Below are 19,912 nucleotides of genomic sequence, written 5' to 3' on the forward strand. Positions count from 1 at the left end.
TTCAGGTGCTTCGGTGTGTTGGTCCAAAGCAGCAGAATGAAGCTGGAGTCCAGTAGTACCTTTAAGACTAACACCGTTGTATTCAAGGGATAAGGGCTAGCTTAGGTGTACAGGCCTGAGCGATCTACCCCAAGACAAGTGGTTGGGCAAGCTATTTACTATTCCCAGGGATACCAAAAATAGGGGGCTCCTCTAGACAGACGACAATATATTTTCCAAACAGCTTTATTAAGGAGTGCTAAACAGCACAGGCAGCACAGAGTATGAATGGGGGGAAAACAAGTCACATGTACAGTATGTTTTTTTAAAAAATCAGGAGCCTTCTGAATGCTGCAGAGCTTTCCTTCTTCTCAGCTGATTCAGGCTTTTCTTCTTTTTATAAAAAAAAAAGGAACACAGGTGCGTTGCCAGAAAGGGGGAGGGGAGGGGGGAATAACGGAGGAAGCCTTCCTGGGTAGGGGCTTGGAAGGAAACTTACGAGGCGTGCTGAGCGGTTGAGAAGCAGAGTTTCAGGGTGTAAGGATACGGCCCATCTGGGGGGAGGAGGGAGAGAGAGAGAGAGACATCAAGATGCCTCAAGCATTGTTTTCTTATCACTGACTAAAAGCCCTGATTAATTAGGTAATTAGATTTCTATCATCCCACCTACGGCATACCATCTCACGGCGGGTAACACAGTAAAACCCCATATAAAATACAGATCCCCATTAAAAAACTAATTAAGACAGTCCTCTGTTCAATTTCTGGTGGCAACTAACACCCTCTTCCCCCAACCTGTGCAGGTAGCACTTGGCGTGCCAGGGAGATTTATGCCACCAGCATGAGGAGGTCACAAACAAGCAATGGCAAAATCTCGTGCTTGAGTGTGCCAGGAGATGCAGGAAATGTACTGAAGGCGTCTGGGTCTGGCAAAGGAGCATCAAAGGCCCTTACCACCAGCATTAAGTTTCTGGAAGTGCAGCTAAATAGCCACTAGGTCCCTTCTTCCCCACAGTGTCTCTGGGAGCATGAGGCAATTGACACAAAGGCTTCCGCTCTCCTTAATGAACTTGCCAATTCTTCCTGAACCTCGGCAAGCAACCCCCCTCCCCTCCAGCATGTCAGAGAGGCTTACTTGGGTTTTTCATCTGGTAATGGTTGAGGAATGCCAGCGTCTCCAGGGCATCCCCTTTCGTTTCCCACTCCAGCAAGCCAGAGGAACTCCTTTCACCTTCCAGAGACAAGAACAATTAGGACACACTTGAGCTGTGCCAGTAGAAAAGAGTCCAGAAGCATCTTAAAAACTAACAACATTTGTGCCGGGGAGGTGATCTCCTGAGTCGCTTCTCACTTCTTCAAGATGGGTGGCTGTGTTGCTCTGTCTACAGCAGGAGAAGAGAGCCAGAGTCCAGCAGCATCTTAAAAACTAACAACATCTGTACCTGGGGAGGAGCTTTTGGGAGTAATGGCTCATTTATGCAAATACAACTAGAACATGAGCCTAGTGGAAATGGTGGGCAAGATTCCAGATAGCATTTCTGCTTCATTAGATTTTTTTTTGGGGGGGGGGAAGCTTACATTTGTATACCACCCTCTCCTGAGCCTCAGGGCGGTTCACATGGAACTTTGTATGTATAACTCTATACAACATATGAACGGACTACAACAATAAAAGTGACACTGGCAACCTTGTTCTAAACACCACAACCAATCTCAGGACAAGTTACTGTTTCTCCAGAAATGGGGAAAAACTAGATCAAAATCTAGACTCTTATCTCAAAGCTCCCTTCCAGCCACTCTCTGTGCTCAGCCAGCCTCACAGGTGTGTACAGGTGGAACATGGAGGTCTTAGGGGAATGGCAAAGCACACTCTTTGTTGTTGTTGTTATTAGGTGCGAAGTCGTGTCTGACCCATCGCGACCCCATCGACAATGATCCTCCAGGCCTTCCTGTCCTCTACCATTCCCCGGAGTCCATTTAAGCTCACACCAACTGCTTCAGTGTTTCCATCCAGCCACCTCATTCCCTGAGCCTCCGGGGAAGGCAGTATATAAATATATAATAAATAAATAAATAAAAATATGTTCCCTTGGGAGCTTTTATACAACCTTGCCTATATCAAGAAAGTATTGGGGAACATCAACAGACTATAGAGATGCACATCCCTCTCTTTTTGCGTTAGACAACCCCACTTTCACGAAGAGCGTTTTTGCTAGGCAGAATGTGCACTCTCCCCTCTAATAAAAAGCTGGTTTAATAAGACCTGTTTCCCTGCACGGGTGTTCTACTCCTGGTACATTGGATCGTCTAATTTTAGACAGTCCACATGTTGAGAGTTGTTGCCCAGCTTGGACGGTTTCTATTCTCACATCTGGATGGGAAACCCCGGGAGAGTATTGAAGGAGAAGCATCCTGCTAAGATGCATGCAATCACACTGATGTTTGTTTGGATTTTAGTTAACTTAGAACGGATTAATGCAGGGGTAGTCAAACTGCGGCCCTCCAGATGTCCATGGACTACAATTCCCAGGAGAATTGTAGTCCATGGACATATGGAGGGCCGCAGTTTGACTACCCCTGGATTAATGCTTTGCATACTTGTAATTGCACATAATTATCTTTAACAGTTTTGTTTTACAAACCTGGTTTCATACAGAGACTGTATTTTATTTTTGTTTTATTCCTTTATTTTTGTTACGATACGATGAAGGCTGTGTGTGTGTGTGTGTGACTGAGAGAGGGTGAGTGAGCGAGCGCTCTGGTCATGTTACTTGGGCTGCTCCTGAATAAAAAGGGGGTTCCTTTTAGCTCCTTGCAGGAGGGTTACAAGTCAGCATTCTGAAGATCTGTTAATATAGGGCTTCTGCAGAATTCCTCAGTCAGGAGAAAGGTCATGGGGCAAGAGTTTACGAAAAAAATTCAGGCAGGTTGCCAAGAACAGCTAATTCAGTTGTCCTGTAGTACAAGCCAAGTGCCACTTCCAAGAGGCAGATATTCTGAGGCAAAGCAAATTGTACCGTGCACTTACTTTTCCCTGAAAACACCTTGACTGAAGCTGGTCTCTTCACCCCCAGCTCATCACAAATCTGACAAAAGAAGATTCACTTATGAGACACTGCAGCTGTTCAAATATGATGCACACACACCTTGCAGTTCCATGACCCATGCATTTAAGTCTGCAAATTCCAAAGATGCTTTGGTGGAAAACACTTAATTGAAGCCTACTTAAACTCAGTGGCTACAGGATGTTCGTAACAGTGAGGCAGCAGGGTGATGGGAATTTTTTAAAAGCAGGCAAATTACCTTTCCCCAACCAGTGATTCCAAACCATCTCCACAACATGCTACATCACATTAATGAAGAATAAAACCACCACAATAAAACCAAACGGACATCCCTTTGTAGCAGCACAAAGTAGAACTGCAACTGCCACCCTTCCTTCTGTTTATTACACAGATCTTTCGTAGCAAAATAGCCTCAAAAGTGCTGTTGCATTTCGACAGGGTGTTTCTGTTTCAGCATACTGCGCAGTCCCTTCCAGCCAGAATTAACACGCGTCCACTACGATAGTCAAACACAGGAAAACAGCTTAACAGACCCCAAAACTCGTGAGAGTCTCTTGGCAGCCTAAGTACTCAACTCTCTTCTTTACAAAGTCTATCTCTGCTCCTGGACAGCCCTTCAGAGGACACCCGGACAGGCAAAAGGATCAAAGCTCTCACCTCATAGAAGTTCTCCTCTGTCACCTCCAGAGGAGCGTTAAAGAAATGGAGTACATTGCTGGGGTGCTGGATCCTATTCTTGGCTGCTTGCTCCGGGGTTGAAAACCTGTTGTTCCGAGAGCCGCTGAAGTCCTTGTAGCTGCACGAACCATCCTCAAGTCCATAGGACTGGCCGGGCATGATGGCCTGCTGCTTGGACACACTGCAGACAATTGGGCAAGGAGGAAGAGAGGAGCCAGTCAAGCAAACTCAGCAGCTGAGGAGCTGCCCGCCAGGAGCACAAAGAACCGGGACTGATGACCAAGGAGGAGAAACGCTCACCAGACATTCAGCTTCTGCTCGAACATGAAGTTGTTGTTCAGGTGGGTGATGGCTCGGTCTACAGCATAGCCATCTGCCATTTCCACCATGGCTGCCCCTGGCTTGCTTTTCATGAACTTCACCTAATTATGATTAATTAAAAAATTTAAATTAAAATTAAAAATTTATTTAATTAATTAATTAAAAAAACACCCCCTTTATTTATGTAGGGACAGGGTCTGCTTGACTGCTTTTGGGACAACATGGCACAGAATAAGCAACATTTGGAAACTGGGTTCAGAATATGGATTCAAGGCACCTTTCACATTCCTCCTTTCTGCAGTCACTTGCCACGTGACAATCATCCGACCACAAGAACTGGCTTCCATCTGCTTGCATTACCTACTGCCCCACTTGAATTGGTTTTTAGAAGCACATGCTGCAGGGAAGTCTGGGTATTGTGGAAAGGTTTTCAAGTACAAGAGTATCTTGCCCCTCAAAGAGAGGTTTCCAAGGCAGACAGCAGACGCACAAACCAACCAATGTCAGTGCCAGCCTGACATTACACAGAAGAACCTGCCCAATCGCAGCACAATCCAGTAACAAAATGTTGTTACTCAGCAGTCAGAGTACAGGAGAAGAACAAGCCATTCACGCCCCCAAAGTGGCAAGAACCACCTTGTGCCACATCACCCAGAACAGGAGCCAAGGGTGCCCAGGGGCACTGCAGCAGCCACTGACACCTTCCCCCAATGCCCAGATGTTTGTAGAAAGTGAGCAGGGCTCCTCCTCAGTAGACACTTCGGACTGGCTGCGTGGATTAAAATAACACTTCAGCCACAGCCGCCACAACAACGTCGGTGACATGTTTGCCTCTTGACGCCTCTTCCTCAGTGATTTCTTGGAATGTCCTCCTTCCCCCTGCACTTGGGACTTCCTGTGGTGACTGTTCTGTGGCCTCCCTCCAGCAATAGCCCCGCAATAGATGCCAAGCCACAGGGGGAGGCAGAGGTCCGGGTCCGGCACTCACCTTCTCCACATTCCCATACAGGCAGAAGACATTGAAGACTCGGTCACAGTTCATCTTGGACTGGTCCAAGCCGTAGACCATCAGCACGGGGCTGTCGGCATGGGGGCCAAATTCCGGGGGCGGGGGTGGTGGTGGGGGGTGCCCGTACTGGGGGCCGTAGCGGCTTGGTCCCCGGTGGCGGCCACCCACAGGTGGGCCCATCCGCCTTCCTTCGTAGTGTGGTGGTGGAGGGCCATAGCCTTCATCGTGGTAATGCCCATGGTAGCCACCATGAGGTCCTCCTGGAGAGGGACAACAAGAATTAAAAGCCTGGACAGATGAATAGGTCCGTCCCCCCCCCCCCCCCCCAAGAAGCCACTGTCTGCAGCCAGTCTCTTACCATACTCAGCAGGATGATCCCCAAGGAGAGGGGGCTGCCTCTGCCTCTTGTTTGGATTACCACCTGGCTCACCTACCAAAGAAGAGAAGAGCTTTTGGTACACTTAGAAGGAGCACCACGTAGCCTGTATTTCTGGGGCAAACCTGGATGCTACACCCTTTTTACCTAACAAGCATAAGTATCTCCAGTACCCTCAGAACCAGTCACTGAAAGAAAGAGGGGGACCTGAAAAGGCATACTAGATTTGCTTCCCTTTTGAGGCAGGGGCCATGTCCCACTGGAAGACAGGGAGTTTAATTTGACCTGCCTTCCTCAAAGAGAAAAGGGAAACACCCACCACCAAGCTGTCCTCCTGACCACTCTGGTGGGAGCGAAGGGTCTCCCACCGCCAATCTCATTGCAGAGTGGTGCAGTGGATAGAGAGGATCCTAAACAGGCTCAACATCCAGGAGAGCCGGGTTCAGATCCCCGCTCCTCTGTAGAAGGGTTGATCAGCCCAACACACTCCCCCTCTAACCTACCTCTAAATGCTGTTGTGAAAAGGGAGGGGAAAATGTTGTGAGCCGCTCCCCAATGAGCAAGGCATGAATGAAACAAACAAGAATAAAATACAGGCTGTATGATGCGCAGACAGCCACACTTTGTAGGCTGGCAAGCCATTTCATATCATGTCTTGTTTCTTTAGGCTGAACCTCCTCCAGCCCCCCTGCCAGATTTGCATTTGGCCCCAGACAGAGCAGCAAAATGTCCATGGCTGGCCAAAGGCAGAGTTCAATTTGTACCATAGCCTGTGTCTAAAAGCTAAAAAAGAAAAACACCAACACTGGAGCACTGTTTGAACACAGCTGCTTTATAAAAAAAGTTACAAAGGAAGATGACTTGACCCACCTCTCAAGAGTAGTGGGAGAGGAACAGAAGGAGAACTGCAGGAAAGGAATGACACCTGCCTGGTTTCATGACCAAACAGGTGCAGAGGAATACTCTAGAAAAATCAATTCGGGGGGGTGGGGGGGAGAGACAGAACACCAGACTCCTGCCCTGAGTCCAGCAGAGATATAGGGACTGAAGAACAGGGTAGCAAAGCAAACCAGCAGTCCATCAAGTATTGGGGGGGAGACATAATCAACTCAATCAACTGGCTGTACAAGGTAGAAGATTTTTAAAGCCATCCAAACAATTCTGACTTTACAATTTTTTAAACGTTTGGTACAGTTTTATTTCAAACGAGTCAGTACAAAGATTGAAAAGGGCTACTTACACAGCAGAAGTACACAGTACAATCTCCATTGTCACATACATATTCTGCATTTCTCTTACCATTGGACGCTTCAACAGTGTAAGCACAGTTCTGAAAGATGGCGTCCCATCAAACATACACTGCGACCCTGCGTTACATGGTTTCAGAGTCAAAGACATATCAAAGGCACCAAACGGACACAAAATTTAAAGTAAAAAAAGTTTTTGTAAAGGGCTCACAGATGTTTGGTTTTTTTGTTTTGTTTGTCTGTCTTCAGATGGTATCAAGCAACAAAAAAAAGGACATGACAAGGTGTAATAAATGAGTGTCCCTTCCGTGTTGCGTCTCTCTTGAGTTTTGTCATGTGCTGTTAGAACAGGTTTGGTGCTTCTGGCTCTCTGTGTAGGTCTTTCCCGTGTACGTGTCTCTCCTCTGTTAGTGGAATGTGCTTTGGACCTCAAGCGCCCCTGGAGCAGAAAGCACACCCAGCGTCTAGGGAGCTGTGTACTCAGGGGACTTGGTGTTTTTGTGGTCTGTCTCCGCTTGGCGCTGATAAATGTTGCACCCGAGGACTCCAGGAACAGGGAGGAGTGATAAAACGGCTCTCCCAAACCAAACCGTGTTGATGTGGAGAGCCTCTTATGCCTTGGAGGGCCTCTGGAATCTATTCCGTTCTCCGGTAAGAGCGCTGGCGCCTTTTGTCTGAGACCCCCTCTGGTCTGTGTTTTTCCTAGTTTCTGTGTTACAATTTCTTGGGTTCAAGGTTTGGTTTGGGTTGTTTTTTTAATTTTGGTCTGGTTTGGATTTGTAAGAATGTCGTGGCCTGATGCGTCTCTCTCTCTCTCTCTCTCTTTCTTTCTCTCTCTCTCTCTTTGTGCTTGTAGATGTTTCTCGGATCTCACGGTGTGGTGTTCTTGATGTAAAGGAACATGAACTCAATTTGCTGCGTTTCAAGTACGTCTAGATGGCTGCGTGTTCTCTCCAGGCAGAGCTAGTGGAAAGGTTGACATTTTTTTTCCTACACTGTGTGGTGTTAAAGAGAGTGTGCAGCTCAGGCAGATCAACGGCACATTCTGGACTTCCACTGTAGCAGTAATGCAGTTCCCTCAGGGTTCATGTGTGAAAAGGCACTGGTTCGGAGCTGGGGAAAGGCCCAGTTAGGACGCCTCCTCTTTGCCCAGCCTCTAGGCAGAGGGGCCCAAGAGGCAGCTAACTTTTGCACGGCCCTGCCAAACCAGCCTCTGCCAGTCTGCACATCTTCTAGTTATGTACCTTGGAGGAGAAAGTGAGTCATGTTCATGTCAAGTCATGTAATGCCATTGCTTGCCTTGCTAGGTTGGGGAGGGTCAAAAATGACCAGACCCCCACCACACTCAGGATCAATTCCCTTCATCTGCGCTCCAACTGCGCGCCTTGGGTATCGGGCAATCCCTCCGACTCCTCCGAGCACAGAGTATTCCATCCATAACTCTCGGTGGCATGGCTACGGCACACATGCACCAGTTTTGCCGTAATGTTTGGCACCGAGACTCCCTTCCCCAAGCTATGCTGCATTCCTGTCAGTGCCATGCACAAAGGCACACTGACAGGACGCAATGCATGAGTAACCTGGAATGGATGACTCCCATCCCTTAGGCCTTCAGAAACTGAGGCAAGGGTTTCCCTACTATCTGTGGACCCCAAGCTCATGAAAGCAACTTGCTTTGCCCCACTTTTTCATCCCAGGCACAATGGCTAGCTGTATGAAGGACTCTGCCCTCCAGCATCTGCTGCTGCGACCCCCTTGCTAGGTACAGGAAACTGGCAAGCGGGTCTCCCGAGAACCTTTCTTCCCCCTCACTCGACACAGCGAACAGGAGGAGTGCTGGTCCGCTCAGACCCCAGAGCTGGAGTTGGTTCCAGGCCACAAGTGATGTCCCAGAAAAGGGGGGGATGTTTGCTATGCTTTCCTGGTGATTGAGGCCACCCAGTCCCTGAAACGGCAGCCTCAGGATGAAGACAATTTCTGGGCTATCACTCCAGGAGCAGTTTTAGTGGCACCATTCATGCAGACCAGGCCTCTAGAGCAGGGGTAGTCAAACTGCGGCCCTCCAGATGTCCATGGACTACAATTCCCAGGAGCCCCCTGCCAGCGAATGCTGGCAGGGGGCTCCTGGGAATTGTAGTCCATGGACATCTGGAGGGCCGCAGTTTGACTACCCCTGCTCTAGAGGGTTCAGGCAGAGGCTGGGTCATGAAGTTGGACCTCAGGAGTCAATCTCCTCTCAACTGGGCCCCATAGTTCAAGTTCTCTACTCCTGCCACAGCTATGAACCGCAGCAGAAGACAGACAAGTTTTCAACACTAGGCTCAAGACAGGTGGCTGCTGCACGGTGCAGTCAGAGCTACTCCTACAATGACTTCCTTGGTCACTATCTAGACCTGCAATGAGCAACCGTCAAGTGCCTCTGTAGGGGCCACTCTACCCAACAAGGCCCCCTCTTTATATCTATATAGACAGATATAGATATTAGAACAGAGCACCAAACTTTTAAAGATCAGGCACCGCAGTAGAGAGCAGGCAAATGGCATTACATCACACCAATCAGGTCTATGAAGTGTGCTACTCAGTGGGAGAAGACAAGGGCTTGTGTGTGGCACCATGGCAGTCTATCATGGTTACCTTGTCCACTGAGGTTGGGGTTGGTGTAGTCCCACGTGTCCTGGTCGTTCCGGAACACATTCAAACGGGCTGGCTAGAGAAGAACCAGACAAGTTAGGCAAAGGAGTCAGAAGCGTTCAGGCAAACTTTCAAGCATCTTCCAAGCACCTTAAATAATGTGCATCCTAAGGCAGCCGGCCTCATGCCTTATTCTTGTGTTTCAGATTATATGATGCAGATCACCAATAAACTGATATCTGGTAGCCAATCCTACGTGCATCAAATTAGCGTGTTTCTTCCCCATAGCAGCAAGACAATTCATACATTAAGTCTACAAGCAATACCTTTTTAAATCTTATGACCTGAAAGTGAATGGTTCAGGACAAGACTCAACCCATAACTACCATGAACTCAAGAAAATCTTGACTTTGTGTCTGCTCCTCTATGGTCACCCTCCCACGCCCCAACAAGAAATAATGTCAAATTAGCAAGTGCCTCAGCACTGTGAAAACTCTTGGATATTTGCAAATTGTTGGCAGAAATGGATAAGCCCAGAACACAGTCTGGGAAGCTTCAAGGCAAGGAAGTCCATGTTTCTCTTTTTAGAAAACAGAATCATAGATCTGAACCATGGAAAATCAGCTCCCCTAGTAGCAAGAAAGACTTTGCTTGTAGCAGGTACTTTCAAATGCATTAAGGCAGAAACAGGCAAAGAGACACACAGGCCCTTCCACAGACACAATCTCTTTTCTGCCTTGGCCACACTCACCTTTGCATACTCAATCTTCAAAGTACAGCAACCAGAGTAAATGTCAGCCCCATTCAGAGATGCCTTTGCTCTCTGGGCACTCTGCACCGAGTCAAATGTTCAAAGCATTAAGGAAACTATTGCTTTATGTGAGTTAAGCAGAACTGATTCAAGGCAGAAAGGCTGGGAACAGCTCCCTTTGTTCTCAAGTCACTCATGGAAGCATCTTTTTGTTTCACTGTTAAGAACTGCCTTCCAGGCACCCCCAACTCCCTCTTCTAGTTTAAAGACAGCATTCCTCCAGAACACATTCCTCCACTGCATCTTTAATCTGCCTGCAGCCTCCTGCAAGAAAGACTGATTACAAAGAAAGTAAAATGAATTCCACACCAGGCAGTGCGCTCTTCAGGCAAGAGAGAAAAGCTGGGTCTTGTTACCATGGACAAGCAGCCAAATGCAGATTCAAAAAAACCTGCAATAATATTTTGCCAATGTTCAGATGTGCACTAAATGATCAATGCAGGTTCAATTGCAAAAGCACAGGCTGGTAAAGGCAAAGCAGACTACCCAATGCAGGTACAATGCCCTTCTAGCTAAACAAATACAATTGTGGGGCGATTTAGGCAGCTACCTTTTACAACTTAAAGCAAATTGGGACATTCACTATCCTCATGCCATCTGCCATTCTCTAAAAATACAGAAAATTGGGTTTTCTCCAAATAAAGAGTCCAAACAGAAACAAGTTATGATGCAACCACCTGATTTGTACTACTTGAAAGACTGATGCAACTCAACTACTTCAGTCTACTAAGAACAGACATTTGATTTTTTTGAAAAGATATTCCACCATAGCCTGGACTCCATTTTTCCGGAAGATAACAATCCGCTGAACTGGACCACATGGGTTACAGATCGTGTACAGCACGTCCTATGGAAGAATATGAGAAAAGATTAAAAACAACCAAGAAAGAGTGGCATCTTTACAAAGGCTCCCCCCCCCCCCGATATACTTCTAGCAGCCCTCTGTGCTCCTCACTTAAGCAAGACTAACCTACTTATACGATTTACACACAGCTGCCAAGGCACTGAAACTCTGTGCTTCCCCCGCACCTGGCCTGACAGTAGATTCGCCAATTGATCTGTGCTTGCGGGGAAAGAGCACTGATGTTTCATGCATTTAAAGGTCAACTCTGGCCAAGCCAGGCATTCAAGACCCTTGGCAAGCTCTGCTACACACCGTTGTAATGGAATAGATGGGATTCAGGATGGTGAAGAGCAGGACGTTGTTGACCCCCCTGGAATCATCAGAGTCCCCGGGGCGTGAGATCTTCTGGCTGGTGGAGTAGTTGACGAAGGCCGGGTGCCCAGCAATGTAGATCTGGTTGTCAGCCGCATAGTTCACAGCGTTGCAGGCTCCCAGAATGTCCTCAAACTCCACCAGGGCCTGCCTCTTCTTAGGCATCACCACCACATAGCTTGGGAAAGAAGCAGTACAGCTCTTTAAATAGCCTGCAAATTGCCCATCATCACAACAACAACAACCTTTACTGCCCATCATCATTCCCACTTAACTTGTTCAAGACTGACCTGATGGGGGCAAATTCCTGCAGAGCCTCAACAAGATCAGCTTCCATAACACCATCAACCAGACCCCTGATGTGGACGACAGGGGAAGCAGCAGGCTTGTGGGGGTCATCGTAGTTCTCCTGAAGGAAGACGGGAGAAGCCCATTAACACAGCTGGCTTTCATGACAACTGCAGATCCAGCTGCAGCAACACGGCCTTAATCCAGACCGGGCCCCTGCCAGAGAGACTTGAAACAGGTCCATAGAGTCACTCCTGAGGCAGGCTACTGAGTAAGCCTTCATAACTACTTGGGGCTTCTTGCTTTTGGCCAGTCCATTCCAAAGGCTCTCCTTGTACTATATGCTAGTGGAACCCTGGCATTTCTTTATGACCCTGGAAAGTGTTTCCTGAACCAGTGCAAGTTAACTAATCTTTAAAATATTTGTTAAACAATTAATGGGTGATATGACCATATATGGTTATGTTGACCCATCCACTCCTCTCAAAATGGCCAATGATGGGCCTGGAGGGGGTGGGAAGGGATGTGGCCCTGGATGGGCATGTATACAGCTCTGCTTCCCAACCATATTCTGCCTGATAATACCACTTCTGGGGTTTCTCAAAGCCTGAAGAATTCTTCAGGGGTTTCTCAAGGGTAAAAAAGTTGACTGGTCTAACTGGCCTAGGGTCCTGTTTCGCACAGGGGCCCACCAAGGGCCCCCAAAGGCCCAGAAGGAACTCTCTACAAGCATCTTCCAGAGTAGCAAATTTGTGGCCAGGAAAGTGTTTTCGCTTGAGCAGTGACTCGCTTGAGCAGTTGAGAAAGGCTCTGCTAAAGGTATACAAGAATTATGAAAGAATGCTTATGTATAGATGTTACGTAAGCTGTGAAAACAACTATTCTGTTTAGAAAAGAGACAACTGGGGGACATGATACAGGTTTATAAAATTAGGAACGGAATAGATTTGACAAAGAGACATTTTTCTCCCTTTCCCAAACAGTAGAAATCAAGGACATCCAATGAAACTGATGGGCAGTAGGCTCAGGAAGAACAAGACGAAATACTATTTTACACAGTGATTGAAATGTGAAATTTACTGTCAGGGGATATTAGGGTGGCCACAGGAATAAACAGCTTTAAAAGGCGATTAGACAGATTCATGGAGGGAAAAGTCTATCAATGACTACAAGGCATGGTGGCTGAGGGAGAACCTGCACCATCAGAGGCACGAATCCACTGAATCCCAGAATGGGGAGGCAACCTCAGGGGAAGGCCTCATTCACTGTGCCCAGTTGTTGCACTTTCAGAGGAAATGGTTGATCACTGAGACAGGACACTGAGCTAGAGGGGCTATTAGTCTCATCCAGTAAGGATCTTCTTAAAAGTGCAAGTTCCATGTTAACCACTGCAATATTTATTGTCAGCCTCAGTGAGAAAAGCTCCCCCTCCCCAAAACTATTTATAATTTTAAGGAATGTCTTTCTAGTCAGATCCAACAGAAATAACAAGGTTTGCCCTGGAGAAGCTGTTGCCAAGGTACACAAATATACTTAAAACTGTCAAGAAACAATTTAATAATGATTATCACCACAGGAGTGAAGAATCGTACATACTTCCCACCTAGAAACCAAAGCTTCCAAAAGCTCAAGAGCCTCTTTTGCAGGCGTATTTGCTTGCCACACCCTCATAATACAGGGAGCACAAAGCACCATCCTGGATCAGTACAAGCTGACAAGAACCTCTATGCTGCTTCTCTGTGCTCAGACATTCGTCACCCCACCTTGCATTGCGATTCTTTCCCATACTAGAGAAGTTCCCCACAAAGCACATGGAATTTACCAAGGCTCCTAAAGCATAAGTGGACAGCAACCGCCCACAGGCCACGACGAAATGGTGGGCAATTTATTTCAATGCAAGACCTTGTCCTGCAAGTGACCGTGTCCTTGGCTTTGTCAAAGCTGCAGGTCTTGTTGGGCTATTTCTATGGCTCCACTGGAAAGAGACCCCCTTATTTGTACTTGGGGGGGGGGGAAGCATGCTCTCCCATCATTATAAAGTCTGCCCATCATTATAAAGAGCCACATTCAAATTGACCTTTGGATGCCTGAATGATTATTTGATTTAATCCATTTTTTATTCTGCCCCTTCTCCAAGGAGCACAAGGCTGAGCACATGACCCTCCCCTCCTCAATTTATTCTCAACAACCCTGTGAGGTAGGTTAGGCTGTAACAACAGGTCTACCCTCCATGACTGTTACCCAATCCCTTCCTCAAATCTGCATCACCACATGGTATGGTGCAGAATTTATGCCAGGTGCCACGACAAGAAACTTCTTGACTGATTTCAGAGTAATTGGGATGATCCATGTAAACAACATCCCCCACCACCCACAAATGTGATCGTTTCTAGAGAAAATTAAACAACTATCTACTGCTACAATCTGTGTAAATTAATCTAACTTCCTCACCCCACACATAGCATTACTTCCTCTGCCCACGTCTCACACTGCTTCAGCACATGGAGGTTCCACTTGGCCATCATGCCTTATTGATCCACAGACCCATCCTTTCCACCAAAAACTGTCAATCTCCAATTCCAAGAGACTCATTTAAATTTGTGGCCAACACTGCCCCTTGCACCAGCAAGCTCCACTATTAGCTGTTCAGCTTGAAGGGATATAGTCTTTCTTGATTTTGAGTTATGCCTGTTGATACACCCTCTTCTCCAGGACTGCATTCAAAATTGTCTTTGAAATGCTTCCACTGTCCTTCCCCCCTCCCTTTGCAGACCCCTTCAATGTTGCCCCTTACTACTCCCCCCTGGCAGAGGGCATAAACTGACAGACTAGCCCTGTGCAAGGAAATTCCATTGCACCACCATAAGGATTACCGGGGAGGGGATCAAGTTTTGGTTTTCTGCCTGCTTCCTCAATCTTTTTCCTTCTGTCACGTAAGAGTTCACTACATTGGTCTTTTCTTCTCAGCCTGATGCAGCTAATATGGGTCAATAGTCTGAACAATATACTGAGGAGAGCAGGGGGGGGGGTAAAGATGCCCCACTTAGGTCAAAATTACTACTTTGTCAAGACATTGACTGGGCAACCTTGGGCCAGTCACCCACACCTATCTGGAAGCACTGTTGTAGAAGGAAATGGTGAAGAAAGAAATATACCCCTCCGACCTTAAAATAAATGTTTTATTAAATCATATAAACTTAATTTTCTTTTTAAAACGTTGTTTTGCCTTTAACTTGTTTCGCACGGGTTTGGTGTAGTGGTTAGGAGTGCGGACTTCTAATCTGGCATGCCGGGTTCGATTCTGCGCTCCCCCACATGCAGCCAGCTGGGTGACCTTGGGCTCGCCATGGCACTGATAAAACTGTTCTGACCGGGCAGTGATATCAGGGCTCTCTCAGCCTCACCCACCCCACAGGGTGTCTGTTGTGGGGAGAGGAATGGGAAGGCGACTGTAAGCCGCTTTGAGCCTCCTACGGGTAGGGAAAAGCGGCATATAAGAACCAACTCTTCTTCTTCTTCTTCTTCCTGGCCCTAGAGAAGCACACCTGGCCTCGACCAGGGCCTTTTTGGTCCTGGCCCCAACCTGATGGCATGAGCTCCAGGTCAAGCTGCGGTCCCTGCAGGATCTTTCTGCATTCTGCTGGGCCTAAAAAAAAACGGAGCTCTTCCGCCAAGTCTACGGTTGCCCCCCCCCCCAGTTTCAGTATGACATCAATGGCCCTCCTTCTACCCCTGTTATTAGGCCTGCTGGGACATGGGTGTTGTGTCTTTATTGTATTGTATCATTGTGATGTCCTGTTTTTAATGGGGTTTTTATTGGGATTTTTATAAAGGACCTTTGTAACCCGTTACAAGCTGGCTTCAAGAGTGGCGAGGAATAAATTTAATAATAATCCACTTGACACAAAGCAGGATACCTACTACAAACACCTCTAAGTAATTTAAAAAATACATTCAAGTGGTTTGTAGCAGCACAATAAAACAAAATTAGAGTCCAGTGGCACCTTTAAGACCAACAAAGATTTATTCAAGGCCATCATGACAGTCACTAACAGACAGTTTTATTTCTCCTATGTTTTTATGAACTACAACTGAATTCAAGGGGACTGATTGGCTGTTTTAGCAAAGAATTATCATATTGCTGTATTTGGATGGTGTGACAGAGTTTACTAATTTAACAGGAATAACTTTTGCTTATATATTCCCACTGTCATGATGGTCAGTTCATAGTCGAAAGCTCATGCCTTGAATAAATCTTTGTTGGTCTTAAACGTGTCACTGGACTCTGATTTTGTTTTAAAAAATACATGTTAAAGATATAAACCTATTAATGGCTAGATGTAAGAAATATTATGCCTCCTTCACCTACCTACCTTTGGGCCCATGAGTGTTTCCGTGATTAATACTTGTACTCTGGATCATGTTTAACATGCTTTATTTATTTATTTATGCTTTATTTATTCAGAATTCTGCAATTCTAGATGACTCCACTGCTCATTAGACAACAGGTATATATGACATATATTATATATACACATAAATGCATAAATATATATTCCATATATATTCTCTTTGTGTGTGTGTGCAAACTATATATTGACGCATACATATAAGTGCATCATATACACACACATGCATACATCAATATATATCCTAATGAGCAGTGTCATCTAGAGTTGCAGAAATCTGAATATATCAATATAGTATATATACCTACACACACACACACACACACATCTACACCTATATCATATATTTTTTCTCTCTTCCTCTCTTTATACATTTATCGGTCAGATCTTTATTACGATCATAGACCTGCATAAATAAATAAATAAATATATTTTTCACACAACGTACATGTAACAACTAAAATACCGACTGCACTAACTTATACACTGGATAATTCGCTTTGAGAGTCAGTGAAAAACGCCAATACAGTTGTTAATAATATAATGTATTACAATTTAACTGATCATTCATTTGAAAAGTCTGTTCTCAACTGTTATTAAATGTAACTTTATCGCAGCCAACCGGGAAGGGCGGGCCTTAGAATTAATAAACAAACAAACTGGAAAGAGGGAGGGGGTCGAGTCCCCCTTCCAGGCCTCCTTATAAATGCTTCCTTCTCCCTCAGTAAAGCCCCTCCCTCCTCCGCGCATCTCGCGGGCGCCTGTCTCTGATAGACTGCTCCTGCCCGCGGAGGCTCCACGAGCCTCCTACAGAGAAAGGCGAGCCAGCCTCGCTTCCGTCCTGCTCCCGCCTCCTCCATCAGCGACGCGCTTGAGGCCGGCCCGCTCACCCTCCCCCTCGGGCCGTCTGGCCGCCCCCTGAGGCTGCTCACCCCGCCGGAGGCGCCGCCCGGCCCGTGGTCGGCGTTCTCCGTCTTCTGGCGCTTCGGGGCGCGGCCGCCCTCAGGGCCTCCTCCGTAGTAGCGGCCCGAGCCGCCTCCTCCGCCGCCGCCCCCGCCGCCCCCTCCGCCCGCCATCTTCACCATATCTCGGCCCGAACCGCCGCCGCCGCCCTCGCCGCTCTGCGAGCCTCGCCACCTCCGCCGCGACATGGCGCCCGCAATACTCCGAGCCCACCCTCGCGCCCACCTCAGGCACGCCTCTATTGGGCACGCGCGTTGCCACTCAGCGGCAGCCTGGGCCCTAATTGGGCTCAAGAAGAGTTCGGCCTACCTGCGGCCCGCCCTCCGCCGCCATTGGCTCCAGCAGCTCCCGCCCGCCGGCTTGATTCGCTCATGCGTCTGCTTATCAAGCGCTCCGGCGTGGTTTGTGTGGCGGAGATCGCTGTCCGTCCGCCCCCCTTTAATGCTATTGGGTTAAAGAGATGCCTCTTCGGCCGGCATCCCGCCCCACCGCATTGCCTCTCAAGGAGCTCCTCCTTCTTCTCCAGAAAACCGTTGCCTGGCTGTGTTACCTGATTTGCTTATAGTATGTCCATCATTACTACGCCACAAGTGATTGGGTGAAAACTAAAAGAAAACGCCCCCGCTATTATTTGCTCCTGGAAGAGTGCATTGTCCCCTTAAATGCATTTCATTTGAGTTTTCTTCTGTCAGTTATATCCCCTGCAAAATATAATTGGACAAAACGTCCCTGCCCTTTACTTTAATCGGAAAATGCATTCGTAGGTTTCTCCCTCTACTTCTTACAATCAGCCAATGGACTCATCGCATAGCCAGTAGTTGAAGCAACGGGAGGCGGGATTTTTCAGGGCAAAGGATCACGGGAGCCGCCCGGGACTTTGCTTGTAGGGCGGACGGCTAAAGCAAAGGCTCATGGGAGCAGGCTAGGATTTTTGGCCAAAGAAGACACTTTGCAAAGGACCATGGGAACAGCCCTGTAAAAGCGCCAATAGGCCTCTGCGGAACAAATATTATTTGCAAAGGAGTTTGGTCAAGAGTGCTGATGGGCTTCCATGCAATAAAACACAGTTTGGAAAAAAAATCATTGAGATCTGCCTTAGACAGGTGGCAGGGGCTCATGGGAATTGTAGTCCATGGACATCTGGAGGGCCACGGTTTGCCCACTTCTGCTCTAAAAGCTCAGGGAAATGGCACGGAGGCACAACTAAATGTTACAGCACTTAAATTTGGGGAGCCTGTCTGAAACTACATTCCTGTGAGCCAGTCAGAAGGAGAAAAACCAGCAGTGTTTAAAGGTCTGGCAGCGCTCAAATAGCCCAGGGCCTGTTATCCCCCCACCTTGGAGATGGGAAGCGCTTGAAACTGGAAATTCTCATTAGACCCTGCTCTCATTCCCCTTGTCAGGATACTTCATAATGCAAGCAGCCACTGTAGCTGGACGAGGGCTAAACCCTAGCTCTGGATGTCCATGGACTACAATTCCCATGAGTCCCTGCCAGAATTATTCTGCCAGGGGCTCATGGTAATTGAGGTCCATGGACATCTGGAGAGCCACAGTTTGGCCACTCCTGATCTGGAAATGCTTGGACATTTTGGGGGTGGAGTCTTATGTCTGTGGGCATTTGGCCACTGATGCAAATGAGGGTTTCTGCCAGCCAAGGAACTAACCAATCAAAGGGACCTGTTAAGGTCCAGCCAGATCGCTCTGCTTAGAGCCAATCAGATTCCTCTGCTTAGAGCCAATCAGAGGTGGCAGTGGGCTGCCTGAAAAGTATAAAAGTGCATGAGTTTGCCTGTTTTTCTCTGTTCATTAGTTGGAGTTTTTTGCCAGAGTTGCTGAATAAAAAGAGCTGTTCTGGAGAACTGGGGTCTGTGTTTGCTGAGCCCGCAGATTTAATAATAGAGTCCGAGGTGGGTTCAGTTTGAGGGAGGGGAGGGACTTCAGTGGGATCTAAGCCACAGAGGCCACTTGACAGAGTAGCCATTTTCTCCAGCCCAACTGATCCCTGTCCTCCTCTGGAGATCACGGGCAATAGGGGCAGATCTCCAGCCACCACCTGGAAGTTAGCAGCTGTAACAAGAACCACTTGGGAATATCAAAGAGAGGGGGCATTAATTGTTCCAGTGTAATACAGTGGGGCTTGTCTCATTTTCATTGCTAGGTGGGGTGGAGCCGGCCTGCTGCTCACTGCAGTCCCTGGCTGCCTTGGGGCCAGGGTGGCACAGATTGCTCAGCAGTTTAAAGTGCGATCCCAGGGATAGCAAAAAGCAGGGCCTGTTCACCATCTCCAGCGGCTATTTCCAGCCTCACTCCTGCGTTGTCCACAGAACCATATATAATTATTATTTTTATTATCATTATTATCATTATTATTATTTTTAGAGCCTGCCCTTCCTAATTGGCTGGTCCTTCCCAGACAGAGCAGATTTGGCTATGCTGAGGGTGGGGAAAAAGCAGGCAGGTTACACACCCAAACCTTTCTAATGGGATGCAGAAACCCTGTAAGGTTAGCTGGTGTTGTGAGTTCCGTACTGGGATGGGACATTGCTGAGATTCTTACAGCCCCAATCTCTGGCATGTTTATTTATTTATTTATTTATTTATTTTATTTAGATTTATATACCGCCCTCCCCGAAGGCTCAGAACTCAGAACTAAGCATCAGCACGCAGTAGGTAACCACACACAGGACTGGACGAAAACTTGACGACAAGAGCGTATGCTGGCAGGATCATTTCATCTCCAGGTTAAGGATCTCAGACAGCAGCTTGTTTGGAAAGGTTCCCCTTTCCTAAGAGCCTGGAGGGCTCCCTCCTGGAGACACAATAATGACTTGTGTTATGGGGAATTTGGCTTCAAGGGCTGCTGCGGACCAAATATCAACTTCAGTCCTTGGCCCATTTCAGTCAGGTTTTCGGCCT

The 19,912-nt window shown here is 47.4% G+C and overlaps 1 protein-coding gene across 3 annotated transcripts; it reads right to left on the bottom strand.

The window, feature by feature from the left end:
- Positions 1-209: 209 nt before the first annotated feature.
- Positions 210-17,196, bottom strand: HNRNPL (heterogeneous nuclear ribonucleoprotein L). Of its 3 annotated transcripts, none has more exons than XM_077318721.1 (14): positions 16,963-17,196; positions 11,624-11,742; positions 11,274-11,511; positions 10,877-10,964; positions 10,058-10,152; positions 9,310-9,382; positions 5,411-5,482; positions 5,032-5,312; positions 4,023-4,144; positions 3,702-3,903; positions 3,008-3,065; positions 1,115-1,210; positions 479-533; positions 210-372 (listed from the first exon to the last, which is right to left on the bottom strand). In XM_077318721.1, exons 1-14 carry the CDS (start codon positions 17,179-17,181, stop codon positions 360-362), a joined length of 1,731 nt encoding a protein of 576 aa, XP_077174836.1. In that variant the 5' UTR covers positions 17,182-17,196; the 3' UTR covers positions 210-359. The 3 variants fall into 3 exon arrangements, with proteins under 3 accessions (XP_077174836.1, XP_077174837.1, XP_077174838.1); XM_077318722.1 differs by having other exon boundaries at positions 479-529; positions 1,114-1,210; XM_077318723.1 differs by having other exon boundaries at positions 210-533.
- Positions 17,197-19,912: the final 2,716 nt, after the last annotated feature.

Source organism: Paroedura picta, unplaced genomic scaffold (assembly GCF_049243985.1).
Source record: "Paroedura picta isolate Pp20150507F unplaced genomic scaffold, Ppicta_v3.0 Ppicta_v3_sca21, whole genome shotgun sequence".
Lineage (NCBI taxonomy): Eukaryota > Metazoa > Chordata > Lepidosauria > Squamata > Gekkonidae > Paroedura > Paroedura picta.